We start from the raw sequence: 18,979 nt of genomic DNA on the forward strand, positions 1-18,979 counted from the left end.
CGACATTTCTGATTGTGTTCAACTCTTTTTTCATTTAGAATATTTAAAAAAATCTAGTTGAAATACCGACTCAAAGATTTAAACAAATAGTTAAATTTTCAATCCAAAGGAATAAATTTTCAACAACATAGTTGAATTTCTGACCAAACATTACGACTTTAACTAAATATTTTAATTTGCTAAAAATAATAATTAGACTTTTAATTGAATTTTTAATACAAAAAGACCAATTTTTTAGAAGGCAGTTGAATTTGTATAAAAATAGTTCATTTTTAACCAAGAAAGATCGGAAAAGATAAATTTTGAACAAGAAAGATAATTTCCAATCAAGAAAGATGAATGTTCAAAAAAGTTGTAGAATTTTCAAACAGAAAAATTAATTTGCTACCTAAAAAGACGAATATTTAACAAATTATAGGAATTTTCAAATAAATTATTTAATTTAAAGTATACCCAGTGGGCAAAAGAATTAAGGATGTCCTAGTGGTGTCTTTGGGATATCCCTAATACGTCTTTTATAACATGTCTTTTGGTCATCATAGGGATGCTCTTAAAACGTCTAATGTCCTGAGAAGGTCCATGTCTTTAAGACGTCTTTAGGTCATCTTTAAGACACTAGACGTCTTAGAAACACTGATTGGCCTGACATAGGACGTCCTGGGGATTTCCATAGTTTTGTGCCCACTGGGCAATAATGTTACTTTGTCAACCAGGGTAATTAATTAATTAAATTCGGATGTTAAATTTTTGCTGATTACTGTTCAAATAATTTACTGAATATTATTTTTTCTGGACCGTGGCATATTTTTGATCTTTTCTTCAGAAAATTATTTGATCATTAATCAGTAAAAATTTATCATCAGAAAAAAAAATATATTTAGTTTTAAAGTCAAAGTAAAAAAGACAAATTATCTACGAAAAAGTGAAATTTTCAAATTAGAAATGTGATTCTTTAATCAGAAGGTTTAATTTGTAATCAAAAAGATGAATGATCAATAAAGCATGTCACAGCGTTGAAATTTCAATGACAAAATTGAATTTTTAACCAAAAAGGATCTATTTTCAACAAAGAATATTAACTTTCTACCAAGAAAGACGAATTTTCAATAAAATACTTGAATTTGCAACCAAAAAGTTAAAGTTTCAAAACAAAAAGATTTGTTTTTAACCAAATTGTTGAATTTTTAACTGATAAAGATAAATTTTTAAACAAAAATTGAAAAGTTTAATTGTCAATTAAAAAATGTATGAAACGAATTTTTATCAAAATAGTAGTTGAATTTTCAGCCAGAGATGAACCTTCATCTAAAAAAAAGGAATTTTCAACACAGTAGTTGAATTTTCTATAAAAAAAGATGACTCTTTAACAATATAGTTGCATTTTTTTGAAAATTATTAAATTTGCAACCAAATATTATAATTTTTAAACAAACTATATTAATTCCGAATAAAAAATATAATAGTAGCTTTTTCAATAAAAAATTAACTTTTAACCAAAAATATAGTTGGATTTTATCATTCTAAATGTTATTGAAATTCGTAGTGTTATTTCCACTTGTTACCAACTTTAGTGTGTAGTCCCCCCCCCTCCCCTCCAAATCTATTAACGTAGGTACTGCAATTGTTATTATTGTTTGGCCCTCAGCGTGCAGCCATCTTGTATTTCTCCCTCTCCATCCGAAATACCTAGTATAACGTAGATAACGTAATAATAACGTAATATATAATGTGCCCAGCCCTGGCAAGAACTACTCTAGAACTGATAAAATAGTGAAGGGTGAACCGTGAACGTGGTGGTCACATGTGTAGCGGTGAAAAGTGAACAATTAGTGCGGTTTTTTGAGAAGTAAGTATTTGTCAGACCAGCTTCGCAGTTTTCAGCAGTCTTGCTAAAATTTTGTTTGATTTGGCGTTATTTACAATGAAAGTATCTTATTTTCGGCGGTCAAGCATTACAGAGTGGCACATGCCGAACACGAGCATGGTGTGGGTGTATAAAAATAACGCGTTGTGGTTGTAGCTGAACTTCGCCAGAGTTTGACATCCTCTCAACAATGTAGCTCTCGACATTCATCTTGAGATTTGGAGGAACAGTTCATCAACTGTGCACTTCTTTTTTGGCTTTAAAGGTGTGGCGTTCCCTGTCCATGTGTGTGTGTGAGCGACACGCCGCAGTTGTGTCCGGTATTGTTCCTGAAATTCGCGATTTTTGGCTTACCGTTACATAAGGTAAAGTGCATCGGACTTTAATGCTATCGACTTTTCCTCTCAGTGAAAAAGATTTTCCTTGGACAGTAACGGCACCCTTAACTGGAGTTGTGAACATGGGCATATCCAGCATATCCATCAATATCTGTATAACCAGTTTGTCTCGTTGACCTCCGCGAAACTAGTATCACTTATCATCACTTTAGTGCGATGACTTGAGTCGAAATTGGATTTTTCGGTGATTATTAATATTTCGGAGGATTATGCACAGTGTTTACATGTTGTAAAGTATTTTAACTTTCATAATCTGTTGTCCTCCTTTTGTATCGTTGGTATTCACTAACATAACCTCAAATATACACATGCTCTTATAACAGCTTCGAGGCTTTATAGCTTTTCCCGACATTTTATGATGTTTTTCTTTTCGTTGTCGTTGTGATTCGGATCAGAGAGTCGGACTTATAACTCAGAAAAGAATATTTTTGATTGTCTATGATTATAGAGCTTAAGAAGTTTGTAGCATTCTTGAAGTTGAATTGTTGTGCAAGTAATTATGAAACCACGCACAGGTAGATTTAAAGAATTCAATTAACAGTAAGGTCAGTCTTCCTGTACAATGCATTTGTTTAATATATGAATCTTCTCTATCAAGTATCCAGGTACTTCAATATTGATATCTAGAATTCATTATTGACTGTAGTCGTGTTATTGATTAATATATGCAAATTTTTTGGTTTTTTCGTTTCTCGATTTTTAATATTTCATTTGTTGTCCTTTGTAACTTGAAAATTTTCAAATGAAGTTACTGGACCAATCTGATTCATTGATTCATTGATTTATTGTATAATAAAACTAAGGTAAATATCTCAAGAATTGATTTCGAGTAAAAAAATGGTCAAATTTAAATATGTCAAAACAAACATCAGAATGTAATTACTGTTTATGCCTATGTTTTATCTTTAATTTTGATAAACGTGTGATACCGTGTTAAGTGGCAAACTGAACCGTTTGTAATCTAAAACATGAAAGTAGAACCTTAGTAAAAAATAGTTTCTGTGAAAATGTGAATCCTTACATAATCAATGTAGCTACTTTAATCTCAAATCAGATGACTGGGGGAGGGGGGGGGGGAATTTTTTTCTCTTGACCATAATTTTGGGTTATCTCCTTTTGCAAGATTGATCTCTTCTCTAAGAAATTGTCAGTGGCCACTGTGTTTACTTTTAGCTTAGCCCGTTTGCTAACTTTTATGACTTGGTCTTCATTAAGCAAGGGGTATCCTTTCTTAATCCTGGGCTTAGGTATATTTTTGTACGGAAATAATTTACCACTTGGCGAATCTACTATGCACCTGAATTTTGTAATTTGATTACATTTTTTGCTGCAATCCAAATTTGCATTTCAACGTTTGGTCCACAAATAAAAAATACAATTATAGGGTTGATTTCAATTTACAAGCAATCAAATACAAATTTCGTTCGTTTTAATATTCTAAAGTAAAGTTTCATGTTATAAAAAGGGGGCAACCTTCTTTGGACAATATTAGTGTATTAAAAAAATGAGAGGTCCACATAATTTCAAATTTTACGGAAATAATGAATTCAAGGATTTATTTCCGCTTATTAAAAGATAATGTTTCTTGCTCTTTTTTTATCATCCATGTATTCAACCCCTTCTCCAAGATGTTCAACAGTTTTTCTCCAAAGATTCGCTCTTTTCATCCAGGAGTAAGCTTTTTCTTTTGTAGAGCTCATCAATCACTTTTTCATTTGAGTTCCTAATATTTAAAACTAAATATCCTCAGTCATCGAATTAATATTCAAGTTTGTAGTTTTTACATCCTCCTGAACTGCTAACAAAATAGTCTTGATCTTATCCTTAGCTACGATTTTCATTTACTGGAATATCATTTTTTACTTGAAGCCAGAATAGTAAATTGTCAGACTATTTTAACTTTTGCCATCGAGATATTTCAGATTCCGAATATGCTTTCTATATTTGTGTAGAATGACAAGTATTTAATAGCGAAAGATTTTCATTTATAAACGAATGTTCTGATGTGTGTGGGTTGAGAGATGTCTGGTTAAATGTTCTTTATATGAATCTGTTGATTCTCAAACATATTAAAGAAAAAGAAAATCAAAACATTTTTAATAAAACAGTTGAGTTTTCAACCAAAAATTTCACATTTCAGTGGGAAACGATAACAAGGCGAAAATAAGGGTAAAGGGACAGATTTTTAAGCCTTTGGTAAATAAATAAGAATTTTGATTAATTTTTACTACTTACAAAATATTAGCTTAAAAACTGGATTTTTTTTACTTTTTAGGCTATTTAATGGCGTATTGACACATGATTAAATATTTATGTTACACTATATTAATGTTAATATAACCATTAGGGCGTAACGAAAAAAAAGTTCTTTGCACGAAGTTCTAATAGCAATGAAAATTTTCTTTCAAGAAATAAAAAAAATCGACTTTCGCTATTTTCTTAGAGTCACGGTAAATTTCTTGACTATTTTGCCATATAATGTGCGATATATATTAATGGGAATATATTTTTGCAATATGCCTCTTTAAAAACTTGAAAAATAAATCTTTTTTCTCCTAGGTGTGTAAAGTTTCATGAAAATTTAAGCAAATTAAAAGTTTCAAATATTAAAGCAGAAATTTTTTTAATATTTAAGATTTCTATTAGGGGTTTTCAAAAAATACGTAACGCCTTATTTAAAAAAAAATTTAATTCGGTATTAATATATACTAATATTAATATATCATGGTTATCAAACATTTTATTTTTCTACTTAAATTATCAATTAAAATAGTTTAAAGCAAGTCGATTTATACGTGTATTGCTATAATTCCATTAAAAAAATTTTTACCCTCCCTTATTGACTTTGAAGTTTCAAGAAATCACAAAAAAGTCGACTTTTTCGCTATTTTCTTAGAGTCACGGTAAGTTTTTTGACTATTTGACCATATAATGTGCGATATACATTCATGAGAAATTGGGAATGTATTTGCAATATGTTGCAACAATTATATATAAGGGATGTTTTATGATATTAATTAAGTGATTATTTAATATTAATTAATTTTTTGCTACGTAGGTACAAATCCATTTGCTTCGAACTACTTTTTTTCTGATAATTTAAACACAGAAAATTAATTTTATTGTCAAATAAACAGCAATATATCACTTTTAAATATTTGCTTGTAATTTAAAGTCAATAAAAATTATTTTAATGTCTACATTCCTTATATATTATTGTTGCAACATATTGCAAATACATTCCCAATTACCCATTAATGTATATCGCACATTATATAGTCAAATAGTCAAGAAACTTACCGTGACTCTAAGAAAATAGCGAAAAAGTCGACTTTTTTGTGATTTCTTGAAACTCCAAAGTCAATAAGGTAGGGTAAAAAAATATTTTAATGGAATTATCGCTATACAGGTATAAATCGACTTGCTTTAAACTATTTTAATTCATAATTTAAGTATAAAAATAAAATTTTTGATGTTCAAATTTGAAGAAACTTTAGGGGAGTTTTTTTAACTCCCAAAAGAAAGTTTTAATTGCTATTAGAACTTCGCGCAAAAAACTTTTTTTCTCGATATGCCCTAATAACCATTGATATATTAATATTAGTATATATTAATGCCGAATTAAAATTAAAAAAAATAAGGCGTTACGTATTTTTTGAACGGCCCCTAATAGAATTCTTAAATATTAAAAAAATGTCTGCTTTAATATTTGAAACTTTTGACGTTCCTAAAGTTTCATGAAACTTTTACTTTGCTTAAAATTTTATTAAACTTTACACACCTAGGAGAAAAAAGATTTATTTTTCAAGTTTTTAAAGAGGCAAGTTTCGTACCTTAACCATTAGCTAACTTCACTTCGTTGAGTGCTAAGGGGGAAAACAATGGATCAAATACACGTGACAATACTTTATTTCTGTAATATCTTCATAATTAATAACAATTATTATCATCTTATTATTATATTAAATAGTTCTCAAAAAGATAAAAAGTATTTTTCAAATACACTTATATACAAAAAATTAGTTTTTACGAAGATGTTCAAAATAGGCCAAAAAATGGATTGAATCCCATGTATTTGATCCACTGTTTTCACCTCAGCGCTCAATGAAGTGAAGTTAGCTAGCTATTAGTTGACGTGCAAATACCTAATTAGGTACAATTTCAAGTAGTGATTTTTTAAGGGTAGTCCAATTAAATGATAAACTTGTTACAAAAAATTATAGATTTTATTGTTTAATTAAATCGTTTTGTGAAAAGAACAAAAATAATATTCAAACATCCGTACGGTGAAAAATCATATATTTTTTCATGTTATTCAAAAAATCAAGTTTCATCTTTGTTTTCTGTATTAATATGATATCAATGTTAATATTGACCTTAATATACTGTAATATAAATATTTATATAAATATTGAATTCTGTACCAACGTGACGCCATTATAATCTAAAATATTGCAAGATGCGACACACTCGGCTTCGTTCGGATTGAAAAGTGTGTAGTCCAAAATCAAAACGTATGTAGTGAAAAATGAACTTTATTCTCCAAGCACAATTTCCAGTTTTCTGAGCTAATATTTTTAAAGTATTAAAAACAAATCAAAAGTCTTATTTATTTATCTCGGGCTTCACAGTCTTTTCCCCCTTCTGATGAGCAGTGATCCTTTTTTTGGTAGAAGGTTTAATTATTTGGATAAAGCTGTAATTATTTTGGTGAAAATTCGACCAAATTCGATTTTTTTTGGGTTGAAAATGCAACAATTTATTAGAAATTTTATGATTTTGTTAAACAAAAAATCTTTCTTATTTGAAAATTCATCTCTTGGTAGATACTAAATCCTTTTCGGTTAAAATGCTACTGTTTGATTGAAAGTGAATCTGATTTGGTTAAGGTTTCAAACATTTTGTTGAAAATTCTATTTTCGGGACGAACTAAACTTTTTCTGATTTAAACTAAAATGATTTTTTGTTTGAAATATTAACGCTGACATATTTCGTTCAGAATTGATTTGTGTTGAAATAACAACTATTACTTTTTGTTATTGTTAAAAGTTGGCCTACGTTGTTAAAAATTAATTTTTTTAAATGGAGAATTGATCGTTTTGAAAATTAATGTATTTTGTTATAAAAGTAAGTATCTTGTTTAATACTTAGTTTTTTATTTGTTTCTTATAAATTACTTTTTTTTACGAAAAATTTATATATTTTCGTTGAAGATTCATCCTGTAAGTGGAAAGTTCATCTGTTTGGTTCATGATGTAACTATTTTGTCAAATTTAGTTCAGTAGAGCTAAAGTTACGGACAAAAACGAGTTAAAAAAAAAAAGGATTATATCGTATAGGACAATATAAGGATATAATGAAGTGATATATTGTACTCTTATGTTTCTATTCTATTTTTATATTATAATATACGATACGATCTTAGTATTTCATTTGCTTGTAGTTCTGAACGTTCAAATGATTGAATTTTTAAAATGATTGTTGATTAAGAAAGAATCAGTGTTAAAATTTTGGCTTATTCACGTTTCAAATATTAGAATAGAAGAGAAGCTTATAATACATTTTTATTTTTCGAACAAGATTTTTAGATATTAACTGCATATAAAAAATTTTCCAGAAAATAAAAAAAAATCAATTTCGAAAAAAAAATCAGTTAACAGATTTAGACCGCGGATCCTTCAAATGTAGGAATGAGACAAAGATTACGTTCATTTGAATGTTCAGAACTTCAGGCACCTTGCTATCACTTCCTCAAATACAGCATCAAGGGAAACTTGTAAAGTGAGGGTACTGTTGGATTAGTACCAAAACCTTGGTTAGCTTTTATCATACAAATAATAAAACCATTATGGCCTAAACGAGGTCGTCACCTTTATTACGATATGAAAAAGTTGGAAATTAACAGTAAAAGTACAATAAGTATCCGAGGTTAATGTTAACATTTGTATTTTAAAAATGTTTCTTCGTACAAAAAAATAAAACAAATTATTTACAAACTCAATTAAGAGAAAAAAATGGGCGAAAGTATTCAAATTTAACAAATGATAACTTCCTCGAAATGATAAACTTTTGCTTCATTGAGAGAAAAGGAAGAATGGCAGTTCTGGAAAAGTTGATCATTTGCAACAATGTATTTGTTTTAGATTTACGGGGTTACTAATATAAAATTCAAAATGGAGGCAGGATTTCTAAATTTCCACGATGAGCAGCATTTCTCTGATTTCTCTATGCTGGATCAGGTAAGATTCTGAAGATTTAAGAATGGATTGTCTGTGACAATTTTTATCGTTCTCCAGCCCTTTCACACCGAGTGTACATTCTCTGTATAAATTAAATATTAAATATCTGGAAGGTAGAAATGCCGTTGGATCAACAGTAATATTATGTACTTTTATTTTAAACTATGGCTATGTTCATAGAACGACAAAAGATTCCTGTCCAATGATTTTTGTTTCTGTGCCGTAGTATACGTACGATAAAAAAATATGTCATAACAAAGTATATCAACATATATGCTCACAGTTTGAATACAGATTTTTGTTGATACAACGTTATCTCTGATGAGGCTACAATTGTTTATTCTTCAATAAAAACAGTTAACACTCGGATCAATGGGATAATGATAAAAACAAACTTGTTTTATTTTGCAAGTATGAGATTGTTTTGTTCTTCACCTTTTTTTTCTTTTTCTTTTTAAAGAACTCTAATTTTTGTTTCTCCTTGTATATTTTTAACTATGTTCATTCATTTAATTCTGGTTTTATTTGGTTTTAACTCCGTTTTCGTACCGATTTGGTAGTCCGATCTGTTCTTACAGAACGATTTGTTGGATCAGCCTTCAAGTTCCTTGAAAGTAGACAGCGATTTTGATTACATGGAAAGTCATTTGGATTCAAATGGATTATGGGGCACAGAACAAGAGTATGTAAATTATTATTTTAAAAAATTATGAATACATTCATTGAAACTTTTAAGCTTTTTGAAGTCTTTTTTGGAAATTTTACATTAAAATATTTCCCTTTGTAGGCTTAATGGTGATATGGCAGTATTACCAGTCTCGGGAGTTTCCTCTACGTTTCCGAGAATAGAGAACATCAGTGAGGATTTCGCCAAAGTTCTTACAGATTGGCAAGAGCACATAGGTTTTTTAGAGGTCGGGTAGATGGTCCATCAAACTGTAGTAAATCTTTGTTTGTATGTACAGTTTTTTCAGAAGGAAACATTTTATTTTTTAGGCTTGTGAATTCGAGGAAGATATGGGCGTTTTGAACATTGCTCCGGCTGCATCACACTGCCCAGAACTTCCAGAAAATATATTTCAGGACGATTCGGCGGTTCAACTCAATCCACAAACAACACCTGAGAAAAAGAAAAGTAGTATGCATAACAAGAAATATGAAATCTGTCATGATTTGGAAGAACACCGTTAACTGCAAAATTAACGAAGTCGAGAAAATCGACAAAAACTGTTTGAATTTTTATTCACGTGTATCGCGGATTCTAATTCATTTTCTAAACTTTTTTTGATTTTGCTTGAATAATTTGTATACGAACTTTTCATTTATCCAAAAAAAAAGTTGCTGGAAAATATTAACTAATAATTGAAAATGCAGTTAACAGTGTTTTATGTGAGTGGAATTATTATAAACTATTGTTCAATTAAGAAATTATAATTTCTATGAAATATTGCGCATTATTAACAATTTTTGAATTGCGAATTGTAAATTTTTCAAATTAAACAGTCTTCAATTTCGAAAGATTTTCAATGCAAAGGTTTGCAATTTTGGAGAGATACAATGGGAAATTCTTGAATGTCAAAAATTTGGAATTAGAGATTATTCAATTTTCAAGAATTATATTTTAAAGGAATGTAATTTTGAATATTATTTGAAATAGTTCAATTTTGCAGACTTACAATGGAAAATTTTCAATTCTAACGATTTTCTATTTAAATCTCTTCAATTTTGATGATTAAAATGACAGCACTTTTAATTCTAAAACTTAAAACTCGCATAATTTTTAATTCTAAATTTAACAAATTACAATTTGTTCAATTTTAAAGATTTACGATACCAAGTTCTAAAATTTGGAACATTTACTATTCCAAATCGTAAATCTGAACGATTCGCAGTTTAAATGTTTACAATTTTAAAAGATTTGCAATCAAAAATTCTATAGTTTTGAAGATTTAAAATTAAAATTAATTTAATTTTTAATAACTACATTTTAAAGGTATGTAATTTCGATTTTTTTTTAATATGTGACTCAGTTTTGATGATTTACAATTAAAATTATTCAATTTTTAAGATTTCCCATTGATGAATCTTCAATGTTTAATGTGTATAGTCGAAGTTTCGTTGAAATAGTTCAACTTTGAATTATTATACTTAAAATTTATTTAATTTTCAAGAGTTATATTTTAAAGGCATGTAATTTTGAACATTTTTTTTTAATATGTAGTTCAGATTAGAAGATTTGCAATTAAAAATTCTTGAATTTTTAAGCTTTGCGTTTTAAAGCTTTGCAATTGAAAACACTTAAATTTTGAAAGGTGTATATATAACAATTATTAAATTGTGATGTTTTGGAAGATAAAAATTCAGGAGTTTTTGAATTTTACATCATCCAAGTTGATGAAACTTTAAACGTAAATCATCAAAAACTCATAATTTTTAATTGTAAAGCATAAAAATTGTATAATTTTTATTCGTCAATGTTATAAATGATAAATTTTGCATTTTAACGATACAAAATTTAAACTTTCATAATTTCGAAGAGGTACAATTAAAAATTCTGGAATTTAAAAAATTCAGATTTGCACATTATTCCATGGAAATGTAATTTTTAATATATTTTTAATAGTTTAATTTTGAAGATTTACAAGTGGAATTTCTTTAATGTTAATTACCTTCAATTTAAAATTTGTCAATTTTTAATACTTAAAATTCAAGGCTCTTCATTATTATTATTAATATTATTATAAATAAGTCTTTTTTGTTTTTTAATCTGATCAGCGGTAAAGGAAATCGAATTTTTTTTACGGAAGACATGGATAAGAATGTTGTGACTATTATTAAATTTGATAAATAATTAATAATACGAAATTGTATATTTCTAACGGAATTAATGCATGTTTATTTATTAAATTTACATAAATTCCAAATGTATTAAGTACCAGATAAACTCGAAATTATTGGCTTAGAATGAATAAATTTTTAACATACTTGGATTATAATCAAACAGATTTAAACAAGCAAATACAATATTACAAACTAAATTTTCTAAATGTCAAGTCTCAAACAAATTAATATGTTTTACATAAATTTAAATATCAAATAATAAATCAAACCAATTTGTAATCACCCAGCAGGTCACGCCTACCCCGAAAGGGAAATGGCTTAATGGTATCATGAATTATGATGAGGTATTCTTAACAGAGGTAATTGATCAGGAGGAACACCGTTGTGGGCCGCTGCTACAAATTTTATTAATTTCTTTCGAAAATTGCCAAATATGTTATTGTTTCTACTATAAACAACTGAAAATATTTGAAAACATTTTTCATCTATTACATTTTTCAGCAATCTAACTTCTGAACTTTAATAACATTATTAATGATAAAAAACACAGACTTTTAGTAATAATTTCGCATTTTGCAACTTATAATAAATGCAGTTACGGCGTTTCTCGAATTACAAACCTTTTTTCTCGCCCGTTACTGCGTTTTCTCGAATTTTTCTGCGATTTATTCGGTCGTCTATGATTTATCGCCAGATTTTCCAATAGTTATTGTAAAAGTTATTAAAAATTTACAAACATTTTAATAAACAGGTGTATCTTTTCTTCACGAATCCAAATCTATAAAAACATTTTTTTACTTTTTTTGCATTTAACGGTGTTTTACCAAATCACGGCAGAAATGTACTATATCGTATGCTTTGAACTACCTCACTTTTTGTTCGTATGAGTTAAATATTGTATTTTATTTTCCTTAACATTAAACTAAATTGTGAATGCAATTTCTTTAGGTGAGAAAAGTCCGAAAAAGTCACCAGACAAATTAAATAACTCTATAACATATCAGAACGAAACTCCAGTCCGTCCCTCCGTGAAGAAAGAGAAACACGACAAGGAGATCAGCAAAAGTAAAACAACCCGCAAAAATGTAAATAAGAAGATCAAGGTTGAAATCAAGCAGGAGATAAATTATGTCGAGGACTTAGACGAAGACAATTGGTTTGATGATGCCTTTGAACCAGACCTCCCAGCTGGTAATTGTATTGTAATTTAAAACTAATAATGAATCTTAAAGAGATATTTAGATTAGTCTGAATCATTATTTGAATTTTGTTCAGTACTGGAAGCTGGGGATGTCACTAGTCTATTGGAGCAGTTTGAGGCCTCTGCGGTAGCCTCCGACGTCTCAAATCAAGAGTCGCCATTGCACAGTGAAGAACTGATGCCGAGCCAGGAGGAGGAGCAGATGCTGATCGAGGAACAAATGCAGAGCCAGGAGGAGGAAGTACCAGAGCCAAAACCACTAGAAAATCAGGAGCGGATACAGAGGATACCGAAAGTCAAAGAAGAAGAAGATGAAGTTCCACAACTACCCTCGACGAAAATTCGAAAAACAACGAAGAAATCCCAAGCGAATCCCCTAACCCTTTTGAAGAAACCCTTGAAATCCGAGGAGTCGAAGTTGCATCAGGATATAAAAAATTCCTTACCTAAAGAAGTCATTGACAGGATAAAGGTGATTGTGTCAATCTATCCATATTTTAATTGCATGTTCGGTTGAATTGGAAAATCTTCATCGAAGTTCTGTGTTGTATACCAGGCTTCAGGGCGTAAGAAAACCATACCAGTCATACCAGCATTGCCGGACAAGAAGGGAGCTGGTCGGTGCAAGGGAACTAGGATGCAGGATGCAGGAGCCACGCTCTCACGAAACAAGCTATTGAAAATAGTAAGTGAACTTTACACAATTGAACGGTAGGTAATGTTTAATTTTATTAAACGTAAGAAGGTATCTCAGACTTTATCTCCTTTTGTTTCTTATGTTCTGCCGTGGTACCTAAAGTCCCCTATTTTTAATTTTTGGTCCTAATAGTACCCTATTTTCGGGCTCTTAGGACCCTTTTGGACCCATTGTTTCTAAAGTCTAACAAAAGTCAATAACTTTCATTTATCGGGAAACGTAAATGTTTTTATAATACAATGCATTGAAGGCTTTTCCGTGGAGAAGAAAATTTCAGAATTTTTAATCAGGAAACTCCCTGGAGAAGTCTGGATTAGACACGTTTAGTAGAACAGGGTGTCTACCATATCTGGAATTGCCAAGGAATTTTTATACACCTGGAAATGTTGGAATGTTTTTTAAAGTCAGGGAATTTTTATATACCTGGAAATGTTGGATTTTTTTTAAAGTAGGGAATTTTCTCGAGAGTTTTGCTTCATCATATATTTTTTAATTGCAATATGAAATTGAATAACAATGGTTTTTCATTTGTAAAAGTAGCTTTAAATTACTGTATTGAACAATTTTGCTGAGAATTAGTTTTTTGTTGTTTGAAATCATTTATTTTTTTAACGAAAAATTCGACTATTCTGCTTTTGTTTGAAAATCGATCGGTTTTAGTTGAAAATTCAAGTTTATGGTTGAAAATTCATTCTTTTTGGTTGAATTCCATTTTTTTTATTACGAATTTAAATATTCTTTGGTTGAAATATCAACTAATACATTTTTTGTTCTGAATTCGTTTTTTTTTAATGACGATTTAATTGCTTAATTGAGAGTTATTCCTTTAAAAAATTAATTTTTTAAGGATACATAATTTTATTTGCAAAATTCATCTCCTTGGTTGAGAAATGAGCTGTTCTGTTGAATATTCGTTTTTTCATTGTCTGAAAAATATTTTTTCGTTTAAAATATGACTATTCAAGTTGCAATTTAAACTATTTTGTTAAAAAAGGGGGAGGGTCGGTAAGGCCGGTTTTTGGCCTAATTTATTTTTGGACCAAAAAATCTGAAAAAATCATGGTAGTATCTTATAAGTATCCCGAGTCGATTGCACGCTAAACGGACTACCCTCCACCCCCAGTCACCCCCACCCCCCCTACAAATATAGGAAACACCACTACCCACCAACTGTATTTTCGAGAGATTTGACACTCTTAAACATGTATTCTGAGGTTAGCTCGGGTTTACTATGGTTTTCGGGGTCGCCGAATACAAATCTGGCGTCCTTTGACTTTTATCGCGTCAGTTTCAAGTTCATTGGAAGGTCAAATCGAGAGAAAACGGTAAAAAAAATAAAAAAAAATACGTTAGAGGTTTTTGGAGTCGCTAATTACGAATCTGGCATCCGTTGAACTCTATCGCTTCAGGTTCAAGGTCATTTGAAGGTCAAATCGAGAAAAACGGTAAAAATTAAAAAAAATATGTTATAGGTTTTTGGGGTCGCTGATTATGAACCTGGTGTCCGCTGACCTTTATCGCGTCAGGTTCAAGGTCATGGGAAGGTCAAATCGAGAGAAAACGCTGAAAAAAATATGTTATATGTTTTCGATTTGACCTTCAAATGACCTTGAACCTGAAGCGATAGAGTTCAACGGATGCCAGATTCGTAATTAGCGACTCCAAAAACCTATAACGTATTTTTTTTTACCGTTTTTTTTAGATTTGACCTTCCAATGACCTTGAAACTGACGCGATAAAGGTCAAAGGACGCCAGATTTGTATTCGGCCACCCCGAAAACCATAGTAAACCCGAGCTAACCTCAGAATACATGTTTAAGAGTGTCAAATCTCTTGAAAATACAGTTGGTGGGTAGTGGTGTTTCCTATATTTGTAGGAGGGTTGGGGGTGGCTGGGGGGTGGAGGGTAGCCCGTTTAGCGTGCAATCGACTCGGGATACTTATAAGATACTACCATGATTTTTTCAGATTTTTTGGTCCAAAAATAAATTAGGCCAAAAACCGGCCTTATCGACCCTCCCCCTTTTGGTGTTGTTTTTGAAAATCAATTCTTTTGATGAAAATATAACTATTCAATGTTTGATTGAAAAATTAATCTTTTAGTTGGAAATTTTTTGGTTGCAAATTCATCCGTTTGGTATCAGTATCAACTATCCCAGTTGAAGATTCATTTTAGTTGAAAATTGATCACTTTGTTTAAAACTGCGACTATTAAGAATTAATTAATTTCGTTTTTTTTGCAAATTAGATTTTTTTTACAGGAAAATGTAACTATTTAAATTTGAAATTACATCCTTTTAGTTAAAAATTCATCTCTTTGGTTAAACTTTCATTTTCACTGAAAATTCTACTATTCAATTGTTGGTTGACAATTTATCTTTTTAATTAAAATTAGCGCATTTTCTTACCGAATTAGGCTTTTTTGGTTCAAATTAATCTTTCTGGTTGAAAATCTATAATTCCAGTTAAACATTTATCATTTTAGTTGAAAATTCATATTATTTCTTTAAAATTTAAGTTTTCAGTTTTTGGTTGAAACTTGATCTTCTTAGTTTGAAATTCAACTATTTGGTTGAAAATTGAAGTTTTTATATTTAATAATGCAAATTTTTCGTTCAAAGATCGTCTTTGCGGTAGAAAATTGATCTTTTTGATTGAAAATTCAAGTATTCCAGTTAAATATTCATCATTTTAGTTGGAAATTCATTAGTTTGTTTGAAGATTGGTCTTTTTTAGTTAAAAATTCAACTTTTTTGTTAAAAATTCGTATATTGTTTTGAAAAACCGTCTTTTTTCTTAGAAACTTAATCGCCTGGTTTGAAAGTTGATTTTTTTGTTGTAAAATTCAATTATTGCAATTAAACATTCATAATTTTAGTAATTACTTCATTTTTATGGTTGAAAATAAAACTAGTTGTTTAAAAGTTGCATTAAATTTTTCTTAAGAATAAATCTGTTTGTTTTTTGTGTGGAAAAATAATTTTTTAACCTGAAAATTTAACTATTCCATTTTTTGTTGAAAACTGATGTTTGTTAGTTCAATATTCAGCTATTTGTTAAAAATCGATCTTTTTCATTTAAAAATTCAACTGTTTGAATAAGAATTATTTTTTTTTAATCGACTTTTTAGTAGAAAATTAATATTATATTTATTATTATTATTATTATTATTAAAAACTTACATGGCATGGTATAATAAACGTTTTTTTGTTTGTTTGTATTTTTGTTAGAAAAACATTTGTGACCAGAAATATGTTTTTTTTTGTTACTAAAGTGGGAATTCTATTTGAAACTCCTTTTTTTAATGAAGACTTATTTTTACTATTCAATAATTGAGACTCCGGATTTTATAACTCAGCATAAAATTTGTCTGGCCGCTTCAGGTCGTTTGAGTTGGCCCCTGCTGGCTTGAAAATTGTTTTTCGTAAATTCAATATTTCACTTTGTAGCAAATTTCATGGCGCATATTTTTCCTGTTTAAAAACGTTTCATCTTTTACCGTTTCTGCGAAAAATAAAAAAAATTCTGTATTTTGGAAAGCAAATTTTAGTAAATATTTTCACTTCAACTCGTTACGATAGACAAAGTTCTTAATATTTTCTGATGCAAATTAGAGAACTTATCTTTCAAACTGTTCTAAAAATGATGTGCTATATAAAATTTATTGGTTTTGTCAAAGAAAAAATGTATACATTTTTTGTTAAGTATGGTAGTATCAAAATAATGATAGAAAATTTTCAAACGCTTTGTTTATCGAGGAAATTTTGAGTAAGTCCAAGCCTCCAGCGAAAGAAATGTTTATTAGGATATAGTGAAGTTTTTCCTAAAAGTATTTCTTCGATTGAATTGTTACAAAAAATGTGGGCATTCGAATAGAACATATTGTGCGCGAGAGGTGATAACTTCGGTGCCCGGTCGCTCCGCGCCTTTTCGCCCGCTAGAATACGTATTATATGTTTGTAAACACTGTCTTTGCAATAGGTATACATTAGAAACATAATGTAAATAAAATGCGAGTGCACTTTCAATTCATTTTAAAGATTAGTTCAGAAGATATCACACGTCTCTTAAAATGTAGAGAACATTGAAACCAGAAATAATTAAAAAATAGAGAATTTTAGACATGTCATACTACTATAAATAAAGGAAAGAGAATTTTTTTTATTAAGTAATGTATTAAAAATATTAACTATGTTTTCAGTATAACGTCAAGCATATCACTCAATCTTTAATATGATTTATAAAATCAAGTCACATTGTTAAGCCTAACAAAAATTTTTTTAACACAAAAATCTACATTCGCTATAAAAAAATAGTTTAAGGAGTAATTATTAATATAAAAATAGTTTTAGGTATTCATGATATTTTTATAAAAAGTATTAAATACGTGTTAAACAATTTTTAACTACATAGTTGTATAATTGCTAACTATTTTGATTTCAATAAAAATCAAATCAAAATTACAGTTAGAGATTCAGTAATTTTATACTTGATATACACCGAGAATCATTCTGAAAGAATGTTCATGTTTTTTTTTTTTTGGTCGAGGCACCGAAGTTATTACCTTTCACGCGATCGATCATTGTTGTTTTAATGTTCCTATTTTGTTAACGGTTAATTTAATTGAAATAATATTTTTCCTAAAACTTTATTATATCCAATGAGAATGACATCAAAATCATTCATCAATGATGTTGATGCATGGCTTGATTTTTTGCGTTAGAAAAATGTGTGAGAAAGTGGTTATTTTCATTATTTTTAAATGACTTATAAGAAATAATTTAATATTTAACAGAACACTGTTTTTTAAACAAAAATTTGGAACCGTTTTTCAAAATTATTCCAGAATTTATTCCGGTATTTGAGGGCTTCCTGTGGATAAAAATCTCTTGAAGCAAAATTGTCAATTCACAAGTGAAAAAAACCAAAATGGCGGCAGGTTTTTCAAGTAGTCAAGATTTTTTAAAGCTAGAAAAAAATTTCATTTTGAAAAACAGAAAAATCACTACTAGGGTGATTCTTATCTATACTTGGAATTTGTTTTAGAATTTCTTCTCTCCTTCGGTTTTCTTAAAATACCTTAATAAATAATCTCAAAATTTGAGCGAAAACGGTTAATATTGTCCCGTGTGTCAAAGACAATGAAGTTTCCCATTGTTTTAACATGAAAGAAAGGTAGATTTATTGTAATTAATTAACTAATTATTCAATTTTAAAAGTTATGATTGATTCTTATTCCTATACGAATTCTGAAGACGAGACAGAAATGCGGAATTAGTGTAACATATCATCGCGTTTAAATCCTAGATTCTCAAAAAGCAGCCTTTTCCCCATAGTTATTCAATGGCAGAGTGGCTGTTGGACCGGGAATTATCTTGTGACCGGAAAATGACAGTGAATTTATTTTTTGTCCGGGAATGTTACAAATATTTAGAAGAAAAATCTGTCCAATTTCGATTTCAGAAGTTTTAAAAATAATTACTTGAATTTTTATATTTTTCAATTATGACATCATTCCGTTTACAATGCATAATTTAAAAATCTTCTACTTTAAACATTTTTCATTTTAGAAACGATTTGTTGTCCCTTGAAAATTAGGGCATGTGACACAGCTAAATACCTATATTACCGACCACGGTTTTTCAGTTCACTGAATGTTTTTTTGAACCTAAGAACTTTTTTTGTAAGTAAAATATCGAGCTGAAACTTCGGGAAATGTATTAGAGTGCAATAAAGTAC

The 18,979-nt window shown here is 29.2% G+C and overlaps 1 protein-coding gene across 9 annotated transcripts in view; it reads left to right on the forward strand.

The window, feature by feature from the left end:
• Positions 1-1,773: 1,773 nt before the first annotated feature.
• The window catches only part of LOC117174239 (serine/arginine repetitive matrix protein 2-like), a 37,843-nt gene continuing 20,637 nt past the window's right edge, over positions 1,774-18,979 (forward strand). For 4 of the 9 annotated variants that reach the window (XM_033363125.1, XM_033363130.1, XM_033363132.1 and 1 more), the window contains exons 1-8: positions 1,774-1,846; positions 8,406-8,501; positions 9,062-9,183; positions 9,289-9,415; positions 9,498-9,639; positions 12,291-12,533; positions 12,618-13,015; positions 13,100-13,228. In XM_033363125.1, coding sequence (XP_033219016.1) covers positions 8,436-8,501; positions 9,062-9,183; positions 9,289-9,415; positions 9,498-9,639; positions 12,291-12,533; positions 12,618-13,015; positions 13,100-13,228 — 1,227 coding nt within the window. In that variant the 5' untranslated portion in view covers positions 1,774-1,846; positions 8,406-8,435. Of the gene's footprint in view, positions 1,847-2,045; positions 2,230-2,299; positions 2,447-8,405; positions 8,502-9,061; positions 9,184-9,288; positions 9,416-9,497; positions 9,640-12,290; positions 12,534-12,617; positions 13,016-13,099; positions 13,229-18,979 lie in introns of those variants that run through there. The other 5 variants (XM_033363131.1, XM_033363134.1, XM_033363129.1 and 2 more) reach the window with 4 other exon arrangements.

This window comes from Belonocnema kinseyi, chromosome 6 (assembly GCF_010883055.1).
Source record: "Belonocnema kinseyi isolate 2016_QV_RU_SX_M_011 chromosome 6, B_treatae_v1, whole genome shotgun sequence".
NCBI lineage: Eukaryota > Metazoa > Arthropoda > Insecta > Hymenoptera > Cynipidae > Belonocnema > Belonocnema kinseyi.